The sequence below is a fragment of the Tupaia chinensis genome, unplaced genomic scaffold (genome assembly GCF_000334495.1).
Source record: "Tupaia chinensis unplaced genomic scaffold, TupChi_1.0 Scaffold000028_1, whole genome shotgun sequence".
NCBI classification, from domain to species: domain Eukaryota; kingdom Metazoa; phylum Chordata; class Mammalia; order Scandentia; family Tupaiidae; genus Tupaia; species Tupaia belangeri.
Window position 1 is genome coordinate 7478364 of NW_006159458.1, and position 22730 is coordinate 7501093.

General features: G+C 33.6%; 1 protein-coding gene and 1 long non-coding RNA gene across 12 annotated transcripts in view; one reads left to right on the forward strand and one right to left on the reverse strand.

Annotated features, from left to right (window-relative positions):
• SOX5 (SRY-box transcription factor 5) overlaps positions 1-22730 on the forward strand; it is a 1018333-nt gene that overhangs the window by 513730 nt on the left and 481873 nt on the right. The window contains exon 1 of one of the 9 annotated variants that reach the window (XM_027771094.1): positions 1317-1473. The exons of 5 other annotated variants lie outside the window; for them this stretch is intronic. In XM_027771094.1, coding sequence (XP_027626895.1) covers positions 1436-1473 — 38 coding nt within the window. In that variant the 5' untranslated portion in view covers positions 1317-1435. Of the gene's footprint in view, positions 1-1316; positions 1474-22730 lie in introns of those variants that run through there. 3 more of the 9 variants (XM_014587346.2, XM_014587330.2, XM_014587342.2) reach the window with 3 other exon arrangements.
• Positions 4825-18372, reverse strand: LOC102471320 (uncharacterized). 3 transcript variants are annotated; one of them, XR_333240.1, is made up of 3 exons: positions 18205-18372; positions 17417-17512; positions 4825-4875 (listed from the first exon to the last, which is right to left on the reverse strand). It is a non-coding gene; the product is annotated as an uncharacterized LOC102471320 (long non-coding RNA). The 3 variants fall into 3 exon arrangements; XR_333238.1 differs by lacking the exon at positions 4825-4875 and adding an exon at positions 6776-6848; XR_333239.1 differs by lacking the exon at positions 4825-4875 and adding an exon at positions 14165-14200.

Below are 22730 nucleotides of genomic sequence, written 5' to 3' on the forward strand. Positions count from 1 at the left end.
TTCCCTTATTGGGGCGGGCTCTGTAATGTAGCCTTTTGTGCAGAATGAACCCTCCCAGTAGGAGTGGAGAGCGTGAGTGAGTGACTGAGTGTGTGTGTGTGTTTGTGTGTGAAGAATGCACACTATCTCATGTTGGTGAGTGTGTGCTTACTCCCTGACCAGATGCTGCGGTGCGCGGGGCAGCCACCGTCTCTGCATGCGTGTCTGTGTAAGTGTCTCTCTCTCTGTGTGTATGTGCCTCTGTCATTTCATGTCAAAGGTACATTACCTGATTACCTTCCTCGCCTGCCAGATTTTTATCTAGATAATTGGAACTGCTATGGAGGCTGTGCCTTGCCAGCCAGCCTAGGATCTGTAAAGCCATAGTTTGTCCACCTTGTTATCTGTGGCTGCCTGGGCAGAGGAAATTAAAGAGATCCACAGCGAGGGGAGCACTTTCTACCCCTGACCTCCCCTGCCATCCCGAGCAGGACAGTTTCTTAGTACCATCTTTCTGTTTTTATTTTCTGCTTTGGTTTTGGTTTTTTGTTCGCTCGTGTGTATTTTGGCATGTGGATACCTCTTGCTCTCCACATCGCACATCGCGTTTTATGGAGTTTGGAGCTGAGGAAACTTTGGTTGGGTTGCCAGGACGTTCGCACCACTTTGTGGAAAGCACGAGCTAACAGTGAGACCGACAGAGTGAGTGACAAGTTGTTTACAGGTTTCCTTGAAGGGGCCTCTGCTATATTTCAATCTGTCAAAGTTGCTTTTCTTCCCTCAGAACAATGCCTGATTGTTGTGCGTGAGTGTGTGAGTGTGTGTGTGTGTTTCCGTGTGTGCACGGAGAGAGCCTAGACAGGGGTGAGAAGAAATAACAATTCTTTGTGTAAAAATGCTGTTACTCACATTTAATATTTTGGGCTTAATTAGTTAATAAATGCAGTTTAATCGAGGTTCTGTTATTACAGCCTTCTGTTTTAATCGGCAGCAAATGCATTTTACAAAAAACCGTACGGGGTGTGCGTGTGTGTGTGTGTGTGTGTGTCTGTGTGTGTGTGACTTTTATTATTTAGAGGAGGGAGAGTACAGGAGACGTGTTAAATGAGTTGACTTCTCACATTCGGTGATGTCTAGAAGAGAGAATTAAAAGGAAAGGACAGGCACCCTGAGGTTGTCTAGTGCCTTGCAGCCTGAGCGTGCGGCTCCGAGGAGGGGGAGCAGCCAGACCCCGCTGCTGGAAGTGCGCTACCCCTTTAAGAGACTGGTCAAGGAGTCCTAGGAGAGAGAGAGGAGGGGAAGAGGGGGCTGAGAGAGAGAGAGAGAAAGAGAGAGAGAGACTGAGTGAGAGAGAGAGAAAATCAATTGGTTTAGAAGGTTTGGACTCACTTGACAGGTTCAGTTGGAGACGATCATAGGTGGCTGCTGTGACAAAGGGAAATTGTGCTTTTCCAGCATGCTTACTGACCCTGATTTACCTCAGGAGTTTGAAAGGTGAGTACAGTTTTCCCCCTAATATATTAAAGTGCAACTCTCCAATTTTACAGTAGTCTCTGGATCAATTGAAAGATGCTCCTCCAAAACGTGTTTGTTAGAGAAGCTTTTTAGCTAGGGCTTCTGCAGTCTTGTTAGCTGATTTTTGTTGTGGTTGCCCGGGACCAAATCGAACTGATTTGCAAAGTCTCTGAGATTTCTGCTAATGTTTCTAGGTTGTGTCCTATATCAGGAAATTAAATGGCCATTAAGCATCCCTAAAATGCTTTCTCATTGCTTCTTTCTTTCTCATTCACTCTCTTACTTTCTTTTCTCATTGATTTTTTTTCTCCCCTACTACACCTTTAAAAATGCTTTTTTTTTGCCGTGTTACCTTTTTCAGCATCTCTATCTCATGTAATTTCTGGGGTGACAGAAGGTTTTAGTGGTGGTTAAAACGGAGGCTATAAGTTTCTATTTGATCCTTCCGTAAAACTTTGGAAGCTGCTCAGCACAGCACATGACCTTTTGTTGATATAAGAGAGCAGCTTTTTTTCCCCCCAAAGGAAATTTAACATCATAGCTATATATTAGTAGGTTACTTTTGAAGTGTCAAAAATAAAAAGGAAAAGAAAAGAAAGAAAAGGTGGGGAACCAGGCTGCTCCCTTTTTAAGTTTCAGTGGCCACTTTTTGTGGTAGCTGTCTTAACTGAATTTTGATTTACTCCTTTGCTATGAGGCTAATAAGTGTATTTGCAATGAAGTTGTTCCTACTCAGAGAAATATGTGCAATATCCTTCCATTTGATGTTGTTGCAAGTAAAGCAAGGCTTTGCAAGAATTTGAGCCCTCTTATGTTCCTATAAGTACACATTGCAGTTTTTAAATTTGAGTTCTTCTCCCAGCCTAAGTTCATTTTTTGAACTATAAATAGAATTTTGTTTGCCATTAAAAAGAATTCAAACTTTGTATTCTGTATGGTGAATTAAAAAAAAAAAAGCTAAAAAAAGCCAGGATGCATGATACCCAGGCTTTTTTTCATTTTCATGAAAGCTACCTTCTGTATAAACATTTGTTGTATCTGACTATGCAATGCAAGCTAGGTGCTAGACCAGCTGGTTAAAAATATGCTAAGTCAAGCTGTTCATCGCTCAAACGACTGAATTTGATATGAAAAGATGAAAAAAGAAAGGACAAAGATTAAAACATTCTAGAAGTGAAGCAATGGAAGAGAAAAAGAATATTGAGAATAAAGTAACACTTGAATGTGGTCACATATTAGAGAAGCCTACATCAGATCAGAGAAGAAAGTAAAATAGCCACAGATACACTTTAATACAATCTTCTTTCATTCCTCTTCTTTTTAAAATTAAAGTGCATCCTCACTAGGTAATTTCAGTGAATTGTTGAGCTTTCTTTAACAGTTTTGAATTAAATTTTCTAAAGTTCTATACATTAACTCTTTTAGTTAGCTTTTATTTGCAAATGTAACCTTATTTGATATGTAGATATTGAAGTTCCTCCTATTGGAACATATTATTGCCTAATGTAGCAAGATGTTAATTTAACACAGTAAGTTTTCTAGGAGGTACAGAGGAGCACTTAAATAATAATATTCTTTAATTCTGATTATGCATTTTGAAAATAAAAATCTGTCTGATTTGTAAGCCTGTTAACAGATTGTTCTTATAAAAAGGTAGTTACATATTAACAGGCTGTAGCCTATTTCTCTATATAGACAGGCTTCCTGCTGTGAACTTTTATTTGTATTTTTTCAATTGTCTCTTTTTAAAGTAAACTTTTCCCTTGTCTATTCTGATGTTCAAATCTCTTAACATTTTTCCCCCTGGTGAGAATTTCATTTTTTTTTTTTTGTCACCCTGAGACTTGTTTTTCTAACTGGCTAATTCAATAAGCAAGTGATAATCAATTGGATTGTTAGTAGGGACAGCATAGTTTAAAATATTAGTAGCTAAAATAATTTTGAAAATGTCAAATGATGTAAAATTTCTTAATAATTTCCCCTGTGGTTGTAATTGGTAATACATACAAAAATCTCAGTAAATCATTGCTATCTGTTTACATAGAATTTTTACGGGTGAATGTGTCTGTAGTTACTTACATAGAGTATATACAGGCACTGTATCGACTATATATATTAACCTAGGGAGGTATATATGATGTAACTACACTATCATGTATAATCACCTTTTTGCCTTTTCAGCTATTTGCAACTTTCATTGAATAAGTAGGTCATTTCTATTGATTGCCAATTTTTATTCTATTTGCTCACCTGCCATAGATGAGTTTGTCAGTCAAACTTAAATATTTGAAGAGCTCAATATTTCTTTATGAAATAGAGAACTTTGTCTAGGGACATAAGTTGCTTGGGGTGCATGGTTATAGAAGTTCCATGTGATTTTTTTTTCTAATTTCATTGATAGTCTTGTCCATCTCCTATTATTATTATTATTATTACTTTTACTTTTAGACAGTTTGGAACTTTAAGGAATAGTCAGAACTTAAATATAAGGATTAAAATTTGTATTAGATTTGTATGTCTGTGTTAACAACTCTGGAAATGAACATGATCAGTCTAATAAATAGTTTTCAAACAGTTAAAAACATAGTACCAATTTCATTGTCTGTTAACAATGTTCAGAAGTTAGAGCAAATAGAACAGTTATCCTAAGAAGTAAAAAACTTCAAATATTTTATTTTTATTTTCAAGCATCCATGTCATAACTGATTATGATTACTGGAGAAATACAATTCTCAGGTGTGAGATAAATAGGCAAAGTGTGTTCTCAACACTTATTTGTAAGAAAAGTCTTTTACATGTTATTATTAAGAGGAAACATAGCTGGCAACATGGTCTAAATGTTCATAATAGCATCATTAGAATGAATGCCTGAACTCTCCTAAAATTTTCTAAAGGACAGCACTGAATTCATATATTTAACTGAAAGTAAGTAATGAAAAATTGTGTCTTAAGATTTTTCCTTTGAGGATATAACCTTATTTCTTCATATTCCTAGAATTAAAATGGTTAGACTGTTTGCCATAGTTTAAATATTAGTTTAGATATTACTTTGTTTCTTGTGAATGAAAAATGACCATTTTTGATAGTTGTCAATGGTATTGTATTCCATTTCTGTTTTCCCATTCCATCTTCATTTATATGCCCTATTTGATTGTAACATAATAGTTTTATGACTAATGTACTTGTTACACTTTCTAATTGCTTTATGTTTGGGACTTAATTAAAAGCAAGTGTAAGATGATTGCTTAAGACAATCTGATAATGTCTCCAAAGAAAAAGAAAGTTGGGATTGAGGTAGTGGGACGAAGCAAATTAAGCTTATACTCTCACCTATTTGCTTGCTTCTCTCAAAACGGGTGCAGACAGCAGACAGACAATTTTCTAGAGGTTGAAGGGAAGATGACAAGAGAAAAACCGTCTTCAGTAAAAATTCACTCCACTTATTTACATTATATTCCCATTAAACTGATAGGGAGTCATACTGACTAAAGAAATAATTTTTCTCATTAGAAAACTTTTAAGTGTTTCTCTGAATAAATAACTACATATCAAGTATTGTAAAAAATTGATTTATAAAATTCCCATGAAAAACTGCTACTAGCGGGTTGCAAGAATATCTCTGATATTAGTGGTATTTTAATTACCTAAAAGTTTGACCATAATAATAAAGTATTTATTTCTCAGTTTTATTCAGCTTAAATAGAAACTTTTTAAAAAGTCTTTATACTCATGAGTGATAAGAATATTCAGGTTAGCAGGTAACTGCTAGGTGTGAATTGAAGGAAAATTATCTGTTCACGTACATCACCTAATGGCAACTCTAAACCTTTAAGTTTGATATTACATTGTTGGAATTTCTGGTTATCAGTCTTTAATCATGGTTACTTATTTTTCATTTGATACTACTTTATAGGGGGAAAAGGTGCCTACACCTGATTATAGATTTTAATTAACATGTCAGTAATTTATAAGCAAACTGAGCTAAGACACTGGTTTGGAATGCAGCTTCCATGAAGCAGTTCATGAACCACACTTCTATCACACTCCCACTGAAGTACTGTCCTGAAGACTTTTCAGGAGACCTGCCTGATTGCCAGAAGCAATTATGAGTTAAATGTCAGGTGGCATTGTGTAGTGCTAGGTGTTTAGCAGGTTTATGCAAATATTTTGATTATTTTATATATTGGTGCCTTATCTTATGTTTCTCAAATATGATAAGCACACGTAAAATTACTTATCTGTTCTAAGGGAGCTTTTAACTTAAATGTGTGTATATGTAACACATGAGAGGCAAGTAAATAAGTTGTGCTCTGGTTCTTAAGCACATTGCTCCTTCATGGAGGTAGAAGTTATTTCATATGGATTATATTCATAATATATTTAGAAAGCAAAATTGATGGGTAAAGTCTAATTTTTATTGTCTGTGCTTCCCATTGTCAGTTCTTCAGCCACCTACCTAATGAGTATATTCTGTAATGCAGATGTGCATCATATAGGCTGAATACTTCTTTTTTATAGATTAGCTAAATAAATACAACTGATAGATTTTGTTTTCTTCCATAATTTGTTATTCATTTATAATTTCAATGAGGTTAGCCAACAGCAAGGAAAATAAACCAACCCAAGTTTGTCTCTTGTACATATAGTTCCAGTATGCCAGGTCTCTGACTCAGATGATGACATTCAGATAAAAGGGTGCTCAGATATTTAACTAAAACATGAAATATCTTCTTACTAATGGAAATGTTTAGTGGAACAAGAAATGGGCTAAAACCTGGCCATAAACGTGTCCCTTCATTCATTCTGCCCCTCCTATCCTTTTCATGGATTACTAGCATCCTCATTTGTATTAAATATAATACTCACATACTTGATATATAGGTGAGCATAATCAAGTACTATTACTAACGTGGGAAAAATGCAAACACTGAGGCTATTTTAGATGAGCAAACGGTGTTTATTAGGACATACCTTAGGAGAGTGTCTCCTATTCCTTCATTTGAATCAGAAACTGATAATGGTTAAGGAGAAGACCAATTTTGGTCCTTTCTGACTTTTGTGTTTTCTACTGCAGTTTGTAAGCTTTTTTTTCCCCCTTCCCTTTAGTACTGTCTCTTCTTTTCTTTACTTAAGAGTTGAGAGTTCATATATCTCCTCTGGAGATACTGTGGTGTACGGTTCTGCTTGTCCAATAGGGGGGTGTTGCATTTCTCCACATTCAGTATCCTTTTCCCTTGGAGCTTGAGAGTAAAACCTCAGCAGTACTCCCTGCCTTTGCCAGCCTGAGGAGTCAGAGACTCAAAGTTGCTCCAGCTCTTGCGTCTTCATTGTAGAGCTGCATTCTGCTCAGTGGGCTGCCGCGAAGGACCAGACCGAAACGAGATTTAGAAGAATTCTGGTGAGAACTGTTTATAGGGATATGGTATTTTAAAAGAATGTAGTAAACAAACAGAATTGTGGCATAAACAAAGATAATTAGCATAAACAATGTCGTTTTAGGACAGGTGGTTTAAAAAAACAAACAAAACAAAAAACCCAAATATGAACCCAATTTGAATGCTGCCAGTTTGGAACCACTGAACCTTAATCTGTACTTCATGAGAATTACCCAGGTTTGTTGAAAAACTTGTTAACATGCATTTTCTGTTTCTTTTGTATCATTTTCCGGTCATTATGCCCTTTTGTCACCCAGCTTGAAAGTAATTACTCTATTACAAGGTAGTTTAGGGACTTTTTGCACATAAAACATGACAGAAGGAAAATTAAAAACAAAAGCTTGTAGATGTTCATAGACATTTGAAATCAGTGTCGAATCTTAAATCAATTCAAACCCAAACTCGGCTCATTGTATTTCAGACCTTTCTTTTACCTAAGTAACATTTCAGTCACTTGACTCTTTAGTGTTAATACATTTACTTCTTGCTTAAAATTCAAAGATTTCTTTTTACTGTGGCTGAATCATCACTTGTGTTTATGTTTATTTCTACGTGTTGCTTATTTCTTTTTACTGTTTTTCTCTGTAACTTAGGAAAAAAGTACAACAGTGTACAAATGTATCTGGTGAGCTTGCAGTATGAGGATGCTAGTTATTGTAAACCACATTATCTAAACCTATGCTATTGTGATGAATTTTTATCTCTCCATTTAGGTTTATTACTAAATGACATTTTTTCTTAATGCCTGGCACTGAAGTGTTCTGACTTCAGTGAAATGTGGAGTCTGGTGAACAGAAAGCTGTTTATTTTTCTTGCATTAAGGATCAAAGTTCTTCATTGAAGTTTAAAAGATTTTTGGGGGGGATCTTCGTTTTCTCAGGGAAAATGAGGACCAAGAATTCAAAGTGGATATCTCTGGTATTCTGTAGCCTTCTCTTTGCTGAAATGCAAGCATTTGTGAATGAGTTTTGGTTCTTGGAGTTATAAAAATGTATGTAAACTAGTAAACCATGTCTCATTCATGTGCTATGGAGATTTCTCGTACTTCAGGGACAAAAATAATTTGGCTACTAACGAATTAGGGCTACCTGCCAGTGCCAACACATACTGTAGGTAAGAGGAACACTATAAAGAAAAGCTGCTGGCAGCAAATTCGTTGAAACTTTCATATGTAACAACGTTTCTATTTCTGCTCTTCACATCTTTAAAAGAATGTGTGTTTTAGAAGAGAAAATGTTAAAAAACAGAAGATATGATCTTTCTTAAAAATGTCTGTGTAGCTCCACTTTAATATTTCTCATTGTGAAGATGCATAGGTTTTCATTATGTCCTATTCACACTTGCATCACTGTGCATCCAAGTGATTTCTGTCATACTGAAACCTAAGGGTTTAGAAGCATCAAGAATAAATGTCATATGAAGAAATAGATTCACTGCATGTAGGGGAAAAAAAAATGCTCCTTAGACCCTTAGAAGATTTTTCATACTGGCAATTTAAAGGAGTTAGATCAGTTGGGACACTGAGCAGCAATTTCATAAAGGATGTGTCCTTTCATTTAGGGCTTCAGGAACATCACTGAGTAAAGGAGAGAAAGAGTTAACTTTCTTTAATCCTGTTGTTAGTTTTTTACTCTAGTAGTAAAGGAAGACAGACACAGATTACGTTTTCATGGTACATTTTTGATCAAAACTTATTTCAGAATGTTGTCAATATTTACTTCCGAACTGAGTTAGTCATTGTATTCTGTTTTTATAGAAATTGGAGTTGAGATACCAAAAGGATAGGTTGTTTGAGAACTGGTGGTGGAACTTGACGTGCAATCTATATACATATGATTTTAAAGAATTTTATATTTAGTTAGTAAAGTAACATCCTAGTGAAAAAGTAACACAACATTTTAAAAAATGAGAACTATGCCTTTGCATAAGAAAACACAAAAATAAAAAGGTGGTATTTTACTTGCACTATTAATTTTTTATTCACTGTTAATATAGATTGCTTGATAACATTCTGAACCATTTTTATTCTTATAGTAGAGTTAGTGTTATTTGTTTGCCTACAATTCTTTCTTTTGGTTATTTACCCTGGGCCAGAATTTGTTGGGCAATAGTTTACAAAGTCCAAAGACTTTTTTTACTTCTTTTCTGATGTCCCTTTGTTTTTTGCCGTTTTTTTCTATTTGCTGTTGAGTTTCACAATTTGTTTGAAATGAGGTTCCAGGAAGATGTCACATAAAATTAAGGTTAATATTTTTTTCGTTTTTCTTATCTGTACTATAAGAGATCTGTATTGAAGAATTGTTAGGATAACATAGAGTATTCCCATTATCGTAGTAAAGAAGGGAATGAACTAGTAGTCAAACTGTTCAATTTTTTATTTACTCGCTAATTCAGCTTTGACCTTGCGTGAATGATAACTATATATAATATCAGATTGAGATTGTATGCCATGCCTTCCACAACATCATTGTGATGTAAAAAACAAAAGGACACTTTTATATAATATTCAAAATATCAATAATCAGAACACCTAGGAATGGAAAAACAAAGATAACAATGAGTGCTATTTCTGAGGGTAGAACTTTTATTTTCCTTCAGTTCTAAACATAGCTAAAATATGGGAAATGGAGGAAAGGGTATTGTTTTCAGAGCCTTAAGGATTATAAAATATAAATATTGGTAGTGTAATTCTTTCTAAAAAATCTTAGCGTTACTGGAAAAATAAAATGGATCTAATTTGACCTGTGAAGAATTTAAGAATATTTAATGTTTTAAAAGCATTCTTCTAGAGAAATGAAAACATATCCAGAGATCCTGATAGCAATTTAAAGAATCAAAGCAAAGGGGTAGAATATAAAAACTTCTCTAAGTAAATGAAAAGAATGAGAGTAACTAAAGTTGCATGTGTAAAGTATTTATTTTGAGGAATGTAATAGTTATACACATATATATGTACCAAGTTTGTAATTCAAGAGAAACTTTTACTTAAAGGACAATTGATCATTTAAATAAATCCTACCAAACCCTGGTGAAGCTGTAGTTTGGGAATAAAATAGTAAAAGGAATAGCTATTTCATAGAAATCCCAACTAGGTCCATTCCTATTTTTCTCATTTGCAAAGCAGAATTCTATAGCATATTCTACAGAGACATCTTATAGTATTTCTGCCTTAAACACCAAAAGATGGTTTTGTGTGCATATTTAATGGAGAATGTACATTGAGAAAGTAGAATGAGTCAAGGTATGCTTGAGTAACGATTGGCAAAAATAGAGATTTCAAGTTGAAATAATGATGAAGTTGAAAGTTAGTGGCCTAAGACATGTGTGTCAAATGAACAGATTTTTTTGGTGGATTATGATAATTTTTCCCAAGGAATAGAATAGAATAACTTTCTCTTTTATTGGTTAATTTTTGTATTTGCCAATAATATAGTTTTGGGTTTCTTTTTGGAAGTGTAATATAATAGAAGGCTTTACTATCTAGATGTAATATCTCAAATTCTATTTCTGCTGTACAAACTGAGACCTCTTTGGGTGTTAGTGTATGCATCTATAAAATGAGAAGATGGGCTCGATGATTTATAAAGTCTCCCAACCCTTACATTTCATCACATCAAACTATTTTTGGAAGGTCTCAGCTCCTAACTCCTAACAGTGGTCAGAATTCTTGTATTTATGCAACTATCTGGAGATAGATTATCTTATATAATAGCCTTCTCATGTGGAATCCCTTTAGTTTACCTGCCAATTAGGTATCATTGTGCAGGAGTTAGTAACTGTAGTGTATTTTAGAAGTTTTCAATCTAAGTTTTATGTATAATTCTCATTTGGGGGAAACAATACCCAAGTTTGCTATGTACTGTTTGAAATACTTCAAAAGAATCATTCTACGTGCTTAAAAGTCTCAGATATATCAGACCACTATCCTTCAAGTATTGTAAATGATCATTATATATGAACTACTAAATAAGGCATTATGGGAAATCACAAATTTCAGAGGACAGCACTTTATGTCAAAATCTGAACTTGTGTTTATAAGGATAAGAGAAAAAAGAAATAAGAACAAGAGAATGTCATGGATGGAATAATTATGTTTATATGAATAAACAAAACATTGGACTAGAAAGTAGTAATATCAACTAAGATTAAAAATAGATAGTCTAGGTGTGAAGTGTGTTCATGTTGGGTAAATTCACTTTACAAGTTATACTGATGTATACTGATTGACTATATAAAATAAATTTTAAAAATAGAATTTAAAAAAATAGGTAGCCCAGAAGAAGATTTTAAGAATTTCTCACAATAAATGAAACAATTAGTACCATCAGCATCAGACCAGTCAACCTGATGTTGCTGGTTGGCAGTTTCAAGAAAAGAAATGTTAAACCCTTTGAGGCAAGGACATAGAGCAACAACCAGTGAAAGATTAATGAAAAAGCTATATTATCTGAGAGGACAACATTCACATATTGTTAATATCTTTCATTTGGCAGATTGCATGCTGTTTTCAAAAGTACTGTTTCAAAAAAGTGTAGTCAGACCATCAGAAACATAATCTTTGCCTACATCACTAAGAAACTTCCGTATTAGCTCTACTATGAAAATATGACTATGGTATCATGAAATCTTTTTTCAAATGGATTCAAGGTTTAAATATAGATTCATGTATTTGGGATAACATAGACATTTCTATGTTAAAAGTAATTATTTTGTTAATAATTATGTTGTGGAGTATATTAGTCTATTTTTACCATTTTAAATTTAAGAATAGAGACTGGGTGTTATTCTCTTATTTTCCTTGTATTGATGTAGAGATTGTAAAAAAATGAAAGAAAGGAAGAAAAGAACCTCATTGAACTAGAACTACATTTAGAACTAAGACCAAAGAGAAATGTGCAAATATCCTACTGTTAAACCAGAAAGAAAATCTGGAAATCATCCAGTTGGGCAACTTACTGCTAATATATTTTATAATCCAGCATTTAATTATATACAAAGTTGGCATATGTTCCTACAGTTTCTAAATCAAGAATTAAAACTTTGTGATGTATAAGTCACTTAAATTCTTTGGGTTTCAGCCATGAATCTATGAAATGGGCTAAAAAATAAGTATCCAATTATTTATCCCCCAGTGCTAATGAACAAGCTTAAACTTATGAAAATTTATAAAAATATTTAGATATCTCTAAATGCAAACTACTGAATTCAGATTTTTAAACCTAGATTTAATTTTTGGCACATGTTAAATGATCAGCACTTTAACAAAATGATTATTTTTTTGTTTGATAACATACTAGTCAGATATTTGAAAATTATTTTAGCATATATAATAGTAGCTATAAGAAAGCGATTGACTTATTTTTTACTTTGTAGTTATTGTACCCTAACTACACCTATTTCGACTACATTTATGATTTTTCATTCCAGGTAATTTAAATAGCAGCAGAAAGCTAATTTCCTCTGCCTACTACTAATAGTTAAATATCCTAAAAACATATCTCTTGTCCTTTCATATGTAGAAATCTGATACACTAATTCTTGTTTTGCAAGTGTCAGTAAATCAGGTATTTAAATAATGAATTTGCAGTTTTAACATATTCCTATGCATCAAACTGTGAAAACTATGTTAGTTTATTTGTGTATAATTATGTGAATGAATGATTTTATAGAACCGATTATTGAATAATAACAAAGTAATTTTCTTTCGATGTAAAATTTAATGTAAACAAATCACATACTGTTGCTTTTTAAAGTATTATTTATACAAGTGTTTTCAAAATTAAAAACACTAAATAAATCTGATCTATATAGTTACAGTACATTATACATTTTCATAGCAAATGCATCATAAGAGATTTTGTATTAGACACAGATTATTTAGATTGTAGGTGAAGCTTGGGGAAATGCATGGAATTCCTTTTATCAGAGCAGTGTAACAGACTAACAAAAATCACCAAGGAACAAAACGCTTATTTTTGATATAAAATTATTTTCTACTGATAATCTGTTGAAAGCCAGAAGCCATCCAAAGTGCTGATACCAATTTAAGGAGATGATCTTTTGCCTTAATTATACATCTGGGAAATATTAGCTGAACATTTTGTGGAGAACAGTGAATACCTTAGTTGCCAGTTGTCTAAAATGCTGCTAATGATCGACATAGTGCCAGTGTTTTGATGGCTAAAACCTAGGCTGAATATGAATACAAAGAACACAGTTGGAAAAAAAAAATGCACATTTTATACAAAACAGATTTCAACCATCTGCTTGGCACTTAAGTTTGCTACTATAGGCGATATATGAAAGAGACCACTGTCCGCGTTATGAATGGTATCACTTTTATTGGTACCTTAGAAAAACCATAGGGTTTTGAAAGCGTGTATAACCAATGATTTTCTTGAGCTGAATAATGAAAACAAGGACCTCAGCCAAAATTTTGTTCTCTCCATAATCTCTTCTATGTTAGTCTTCTTATCCTAGCAAAATGGGTTTCGCTAATAAAGTAGGTCTCCGTACTATACCTCAGGATATTAAAACACCAGACAACACTAAGCAAGTGGCCCTTAGGATGAGAACCCCAGATGGTTCTGAGATAAAATACTGTTTGCTTTAGGAGTAGGTTATATTCCTGAGTCTGTTGCCTGAATACTATGGTGCATATCAAATCAGCATGGAAGTTAATGGTCCAGAAGCACTTCTGAATTTAATGCTGTCCCATTTGTTCTGAATTTATAGTATTAAATCAGAACAGTACTGTTTCATCACTAATTCAGTCAAGAAAAATCATGCTACCGATGGTAAATTATAGGCAAAATACAATCATTTTACCCATTCCTTTTACCTAAACATGAGGGTGAAAAATAAAGATGTTCAATCAAAGAATATTGGCATATATTACATATGAGAAGCTTTTTAATTTGCAAAATAGTTGTTAAGAACTATTACAGACTAATCCTTTGCACACAGTAGGCAAATAAATAAATAAATGTTTGACTAAGTAGGAAGTTGATCAGTTATATATTCTCTAGCTGAAATATATTTTCTATTTATTAGAATATGCACTTGTATTTATTAGAATATTAGGAAATGGAACCATTAGAATGCATTAGCTTATTGATTTGCTTAGGTCGTATCAATTGCAACATATACATGTATTGAGACCTTATATCTTGAGATAGAAATATGAGAGTTAGTAAGGTATGAAGAAATGTCCTCAGCATCCCTCTGTATCTGTGCTTTCAAATATGGTAGCTGCTACTCATATGTTCCACCTGAAATGTGGATGAGATGTACTGTAAGTATAAAATATACCCTGCATTTCAAAGATTTAGGCTGAAAGAAAGAATGTAAAAATATCTTACTTAATTTTAAAAACTATGATTATATATTGAAATATTGGGTCATTGGGAAAGTCATGACACAATTTAGTAGAAAAACAGAAAAATGTGTCATGACTTTCCTGATGACCTAACAGTATTAAGATATATTGCCTTAAATATATTAAGCTTATTTTAACCTGTTTCTTTTTACATTTTTAATGTGGCTACTGGAAAATTTAGAACACACTCTTTATTTCTGTAGGACAGTGTTGCTTTATACATTTTTGAAGATACAGGAAAATGAAAACCTCTCTCTCTATCTAGAATCCAGGAGTTCAACGCTCAGTATAGTAGCAATGGCTCAGAAAGACTTTGGCTTTTAAGTTTCTTCCTTCTTAGCTTTCTTCTACAAGAAGGTGAAATTTTGTCACTTTTAAAAAGCAATAGTAGGAACATTGATGTGCACACATATGTGCATATGTATACATGTATACATGTGTACTTAAATATATATATATATATATATATATTAAAGTTTATATATGTAATAAATATTTAAATAAAATTTACTGCTGAATAATTCAGTTTCTTGTAACTTCCATGGAGTTACAATGGAAAGGAAAATGTGCATTGAAGGATCATATAGATTGTTCTAGATATTATAGATTTAAAAGGAATAATTAGATATATTTTTTGAAATGCCACCAAATGTATATTTAATTTCTCCATTGGATTTTAAAGTAGTTTGTGGCTTTTGTATCCCAGCTGATGCTACACACAACTTCTTAAATTGGCCTACAAGATGTGATCCAAGCTCTTTCTCTATACATATGGAGATATACTTATAGAGATAGATATAAAGATAGAGCTAACATTCAGTATGTACTTATTATGTGCCAGACTCTGCTCAAAGTCGCTGTACATGCGCCATTTCATTCTAGTCTCACAACAGTCTTGTTTTTTTTTTTTTTATCCATATTACAGAAAGAAAATAAAACCTAGTTGCCTAATTTCCTGCAGGTAAAAATGGCAGAACTGAGAGATAAACCTGGACAGTCCACTCTAAAGATCCCTCTCCCAGCCATCGTGTTACAGTATTGATGAAGATAATAAAGCACGTTCATAACTTCATAATCTGTGATTTATTTTAGTGGCACAAGTGTCTTTATTTATTTAATGCAGATATTTTAAATACCTTTTATACATAATATTATTTTAGATGCAGAATATATATTAAAACTGTAGATAGTATAAGTGACGTACAGTGATTGCTATTGTGTCATTTCTGCTTTCCATATTAATTTGTTGATTCATGGCAGAAGGTATTACAATATGCTAGATGGTGGATATTCAGGTACATGGACACGTATGTGAAGAGTTTCTCAGTAATGGCTACTTGGAACTGTTTTGAGAGTTACTTCCAGTGCACATTATAGATGGAAACTGCTTATTGGGAGTAACATTTCTCAAATATCTTTCTCAAGTGTTTTATAATGAATCACCTATTGAAATAATGTATTTACAGACAAGCAGTATCTTTGTTTGGAAAGTTTATCTGATTAGTTTTTCCTAGGTGAGTGGGTAGGAGACCTTTTAACAGTATAGTAATTTTTTAAGTATATCAGTATTCAGATCTTATATGGTAATATTAATAGGGAACACTTGGTAAGGAATTGGTAAATTATGGTATAATTAGTATGTCACTCATCCTTTGATCCAATGTGTAGCCATGACATCCTGATATTACTGAGTAGCAGTAAGGGTATGGTTGAATAGAAAACTCAATTGAGTATGATAATAAAATAATGTGACTAGTAATATGACTGCAGGTTCATTAAAACAATAAGGCACTTGGGAATGGTATGAATCTCATGGCTTAGGCTACTGGATATTTCAGTTTTACTATTCGATTAATATACATTAATGTAGGCTTAACTTGATCTATAGATCTCTATTTTAAGACTTGATCTTTTAAGTGTTCCAAGTATCTGAGGCTCCTGGTGTTTTCTTTCATTGTATTAATTCCTCACTAAGGAGAGGCTATAGTTACAGGTGGGCTGTGAAGTCAGACTGCTTGAATTTTACAGCTCCACCATTTATTAGTAATGTTATTTTGTAAGTTAAAATTTCATAAATTCTTCATGTAACTCTCTATATAAACTCTCTATATGTTAATATTTTCATCTGTAAAATTGGGATTGTAATAATTTTATAATAATTTTAATTTTGTACTTTATTTCTCTGCTTAAATAAGAAGAAATATGTAATATATATATTACTCTTTTCTGAGAGAGAGATTTTTACTAGAGGGTGCATGCACTTGCTGGAAAGACAGAGAGAGATACAGAGAGATCAAAAACAAGGAATCCCCCCCCAGGGGGAATGGCCACACCACAATCCGTTCTCCTCCATTCTCCTCTCTGGATTTTGGGCATGCATGCATACATGCCTGATATGAGCTGCAGGGTCTGGGACTCGAACTGTGGTTGACTATGTGGAGTCCCAAAATGTAACCATTGCACCATCAGCTGGTCCCTATATTACTATTTTTAATACTTTTTAAAAAGTTTATTTATTTCCTTTGGGGACCAGTAGTTAGCGTAATGGCTATGTCACTGGATTCCCACGTAGTCGACCACGGTTCGCGTCCCGGACCCGGTGGCTTAAAACTCACGCCGGGCGCGTGTGCGTGCGTGCCCAAGATCCTGAGGGGAGAATAGAGGAGAAGGGATTGCGGCATGGCCATCCCCCTTGGGAGGGTGATGTCTCACTTTCTGTCTCTCTGTCTCTCTCTGGCGAGCGCACGCGCCCTATAGCAAAAACCTCTAAGAAAAAAAAAAGCTTATTTCCTTTGAAAGAGAGAGAAAGAAAGAGACCAGCGACCTCAATAGGGTCTTCATGCCACAGTTTACTCACAAGCCCTGCAATAAGTCAGGGTCATGGAAGTGCCCAGGGCATGCTCAGGCTAATCTTGGAAGCCAACTTGGAGCACTCCCATATGCCTTCTAGCACCCCATAGCATCTCCTGTGCTGTCTGGGTCACTGCAGCTGACTCAGTGGTAATATTCTTTAACAATTTTAATTTTAAAAAGAGTTCTAAGAATATTACACATAATATAGCAGCTAATATTGGTTGCATATTGATGTATAAATATTAATCATTTGTACCTGGTGCTATGGTGCACACCTGTACCTGTGGCTATTCAGGAAACTGTGGTGGGAGGATCACAAGTTTGAGGCCAATTTCAGCAACCTAGGAAGACCCTGTATCCCAAAAAGACAGAAAAAAAAATCGAGCACTTAGCAAATTATGCATAAGCAAGTGGTTTGTACAGGATTTATTGGCACTACCAGGGCTTCCTAAAAGAATGAAAAAAATTTAAATAATATATGCATGTAATTTAGTCACTTATATTTTATCTATTATACATACTTTTATTACATAAATATATATTATAAACTTTTATATCATATATGTAGTATATGTGTATGCATATATTACATAGATCACATATGTAGGCATATTATATAGACTGTATATTATATACATACGCATATGTGCATGTGTGTATAATTATGCATCTTATATGATCATATATGCACACATAAACATATGTGTATAATATAAAATAAAATGAATGATGATACGACCATTTCACATGTGTGTTTACAATAAAACAAAGAGAAAGAATTATTTCCTTTTTTCTATGTTCTTTTGTATTTATTTAGACAAAGTCAATATATCATGATCTTCCTACCATAACTTCACAAGTAGCTGGGATGGCAGTCACTTATTGCCGCTCCTGACTTTTAGGGGTGGGGTGGCTATCAAACCAAGGCCTCCCATGTGGCTTCAGCCTGACGAATAGCAGCATCAGCCAGCATGCATTACTGTGGCTGGGCCTGAACAAATGATTTCTAAAACTAAAATGTTACTTAGAATAATTGAGACTTACCTGACCCATAAAGAAGTTCATGGTTACTATCTTTTGAAGAAAATAACCTTACTATTGTATCAATTAATCACATATTTTGGGATGGCCCTATGTCTAAGAAAATACTTTATATTACGAATCTTTAAACATTTGTCTTCAATACAAGTATTGCAGAAGAGTCAGAGGCATTCTTCACATTGCCATTTTTAGTAGAGACCAGATAAGAGAAAGAATATTGAATGATAACTAACTTAGTGGAAGAACGCATTTCTATAAGTAGCTAAACTAATGTTTGCCAGGTATGTAGATTTCTTGGTGAAAGGATACAGGCAGTGATCTAAGAAAAGGCTAACAAGTCCTTTAAACTATCTCCTTTAAATAACAGTTGTTACATCCCGGCTGTTGCTAAGAGATGAGGAACAATCAGTTCTTGACTAAGTCGTATTCTTGCTTCTGTTGAGGGCACTCCCACCTTTGTCCTTAAATTGACTCCAGGTTTAAGAGTACAGAGAAACAAAGCAAGAATTTTCCTCAGGAAACCCTTTTGGTTCTGCTCAAGTACCTGAAGAGCATCCCAATGAGACCTTATAGTTTGGTATAGAACAACATAGTAAGAGTAACTTTCATTTGAAGCATGTTAAAACTTTCTTTTATTCTTTTTCCATTCTGATAAATAAGTGTCTTTTCTGTAGATTTAGAGCAATACTGTATCTAACTGGGCCCTTTAGGTTGACTTAGTTTTAAAAATCATTCTAAATTAACTAACATGCTTTCAAATGATTTAGTTGCTATCTACATTTACAGTGCTATAGACACAGAAACATCCCCGTCTTGCTTTTATTCTTTTAAAATTATTTATTGAATAATTACTATGAATAATGTGTCAGGACAAAAGTACAGACACACCAGTGTGAATTAAAGTGGTAGAGGGGATTCTTACAGGAAACAATGAAGTATAAAAGACACTTGACAATTTATTAATATGAGTATTTTTAAAGAATTATTTAACTTTATATATTTATGTTAAATTTGACTGGAGCAGTACAGAGCCAGAGAGAGAAAGAGGGAAAATGAGAAAGCAAGCTGCCCGGTCTGGAACTCAAGCCTTGATTGGCCATGTGGGAGTCCAGAGCCCTTAACCACCATGCCATCTGCTGATCCCTTAATATGAGAATATTCTTTAAAATACACCACCATTTTCTATTTGCAAAATAAAAGTTATCTTTAAAACTGGTGGTTTGGATTTTGGCATACATGTTTTAGAACTGCTGTTCATGATAGCATTTAGGTACTTACAGATCATAATAAGAAATCTAAGTCAACAGCCCAAAAGATTTTTATTTTACATTTGCTATAACCAAAAACATCGTGGTCATCTAAAAAGTGTGATAATAAAATCAGATGCAGAACCCTTCTTAGTTGTTTCCCTCTTTGTTTTTAATTAAAAAAAAAACACAAAAACAATGTACAAAAAAATTTGAAACAGAAATACAATGAGCGTTCAAATACTTCAGTAATTACTTTACTTTGAGTCCTTTTTTTTTCTCTTTATTTTCTCTGAGTCATTTGAAAGTAAACTGCAGACTAACACTTTTAAGAAAAGGCATTCTCCTACATAATCACAATAATAATAGCATATCCAAGAAAGTTAACATTAATACAGTAATTATAGTTGATATATAGTCCATATCCACATTTCCTAATAGTTCTAGTAATGCCTTTTCCAAGTTGTTTTTTTTCTTTTTAAATCTAGGATCAAGTCAAGCATTAGGTATTCCATTTAGTTGTCATGTCTCTCTAGGTCTCCTTAAATCATAAATAGCACCCTACTGTCTCTTTGTCTTGATACTGAATTGACATTTTCAAAGAGTCTGGGCCACTCGTCTTATATCTCACAATCTGGAGTTGTTTGATTGTATCCTCATGATTATACTGAAGTTATATATAGGACTTTTAAGACAGATACTGGATCATTTTCCTTTTTCATATGTAAGATTATAATTAGATCTGTCAGAGGTGGGTAACTATCTTGTTCAGATTTTAGTGTAGCAGATTCACAGAGACTTTTTTTCCCTTTAGAATTTAAGAGGTCTTATCTGTAATCAGAAAAACTATTTCATGTAGGGTGATTTGTCTTGTATAGAGCTATTTTGTACTAGCTGAGACTAGTTGAGGAAGTAGGGTTTCTGCTTAGTCCAAGAAACCATTGCAACTTCTCTGTGAAGTCAGTTCTGAAGATGGCCATAAATACCAAATATTTTTCTGGTTAATTATTTCAAACTATTAATTACAAAGTCTTTGTAATAGGATGGTCCTGTAAAAGTATATTTCCATGTTCACTCTTCATGAAAAAATGCTAGATGCCAACTATCTCCATCAAAACACATTTAGCTCTTGCCTTATTCTTCATTCACCATCTATACAAATTGAAAATCAGAAACAATCTTATTTAAAGTTTCTAAATATTTCATGTATTTTAAATAAAAAAATTAAACAAGTATAGACAAGTCTCTTTTTTTAACTCTACCACTCTACTATATAAGAACTATATTTATATATATCTAAATACTGAATAAGCCAAAACAGGTGCATGGAGTAGAGATGTTTTGTTTTTAAATGTTTTCTGGGTTTCTAGCCTGCTTTATACCATGCCTCTTTATTCAAAAAGATAACCTATTAGTTTTAAAATTGCCCTATTTAGAGGCAACGTAGTGTGCTCTGGAGTCAGATGCCTACATTCAGATAGATCATGGCTGTACATTTCACTAGCTTTGTGATACTGGGCTAATTACTTAACCTCTCTTATTTCTATTTTCCCCTTATGTAAAATGGATTTCTTGTGGATATAAAGTACTTGAATGGAAAGAATATGTAAAGTACTTGATACTAGACGAAGAACATAGTAACCACTAAATAAATATTAGTTATTACCATTATTGATGATGAATTGTCAATATAAGCAATAACTAATAGGGATTCCTAAATGTTACTTGGGAGTTAGAACTATATTTAAAGCAGTAGCAACACTAGTATTGAACGCAGTAGTAACACTAGTATTTAAAGCAGTAGTAACATGCTTCTACATTCTTCTGTGAAATATTTGTTTAATATTCCATATGTGCTAGATACAGCTAACTTCTAGAAATTTGATAATGAACAACATATGTATGACTTTTATCCTCACCACACTTGCAGACATTAAGCAAGCAATTGGAGTAAATACAAAATGTTTAGAGTAGAGAAGTAAATACAAGGTGTCATGGGAAAACACAAGGAGAGCTAAATCCTGCTCTATTAGAGAGGGCCTTTTTGGGAGGAGGAGAGAATTTAAGATGAAGAATGGTAGCATTCCCAACATCCATATGCAGTCATACGATCCAGGAGCATGGACTATAGAGTAAGATTGTCTAGTTTACAAGCCTGGCTCCACCATATGCAAGATGGGTTCCCTTGGGAAGCGGTTTACCTCTTGTACCTTCCTTGGTTTATTCAGTTTACGGTTTTTTTGTGAAGTAGAGATAATCATAGTACCTACCTCAGAGAATCATTCAAGGATTAAGAGATGATCACGGATAACTTGGAACCATCTTTTTGACATTTTAAGTACCAAATGTATGCTGGCTATGATGAGTTTGTACTCAGTCCTGGTAACACCGGTGTAACCATACTGAATGACCTAAAACCTTTTAATGTATGTCTGAGATATAACTGTGTCATGATCCCATGCTGCCAATTCTCTTCACCTTTCATCCTCCTCCTCCTATAAATGGTCACAGAACTTTCTTTTGTAGGTTCTCTTTTCTTTTTTCTTCTTTTCTTTTCTTTTGTAGATTCACATGAGTCTGATCTTCAAAACATGTCAGAATGTCAAGCTGAACATACTTGTATTTTTTCTTGGTGTGTTAAGAAAAATGGCATTTTGTGAGAGCAAAAATAACCTAGCCAAATTGCTGTATTCAGGTAAATTTTAAATGGGCTCGAATGAATTAAAAATGAAACATTCTACCAATGTTCTTGGAAAGTTTATAGAACAAAGTCTGCTTTAGCAATGTGAACAACTTAGCCATTTTCTCTGCATGTTGCCCTCCTCCCCACATGACTCAGTAATGTAGTTACATTTATTGGTTGTTTACTTACTTTTAATGCCCTTCATTCCACTAAGGTTTGTGAAGGGTGAGAAAGGGAGCTTCAGAATGCCTGGTTTGAATTGAAAAGAGATGTTGTGTGGTCAGAATGAGGATGAGTGGAGAAATTGTAGGGAAGCTTTGGTTTTGAACAGCCTGTTGATTGTCCCCTTTTATTAAATGGAAGCGCTAAGGAATGATTTAACTTGATTAAACTGTTACGTTGTTATTATCCTATTCATTGATGGAGTCTGATAAACTTCAGTGATTTTTTATTAACTGCAGAAATTTGAAATATAACATTTTATGTTGATTAAATATAAGCTCTCATGTTATGTTAGGACTCAGAAACATTCTGAAAATTGTTTCCGTAGGTATTAGATACTTAGGTATATTATAAAAATTAGGAATTGTGCAAATATA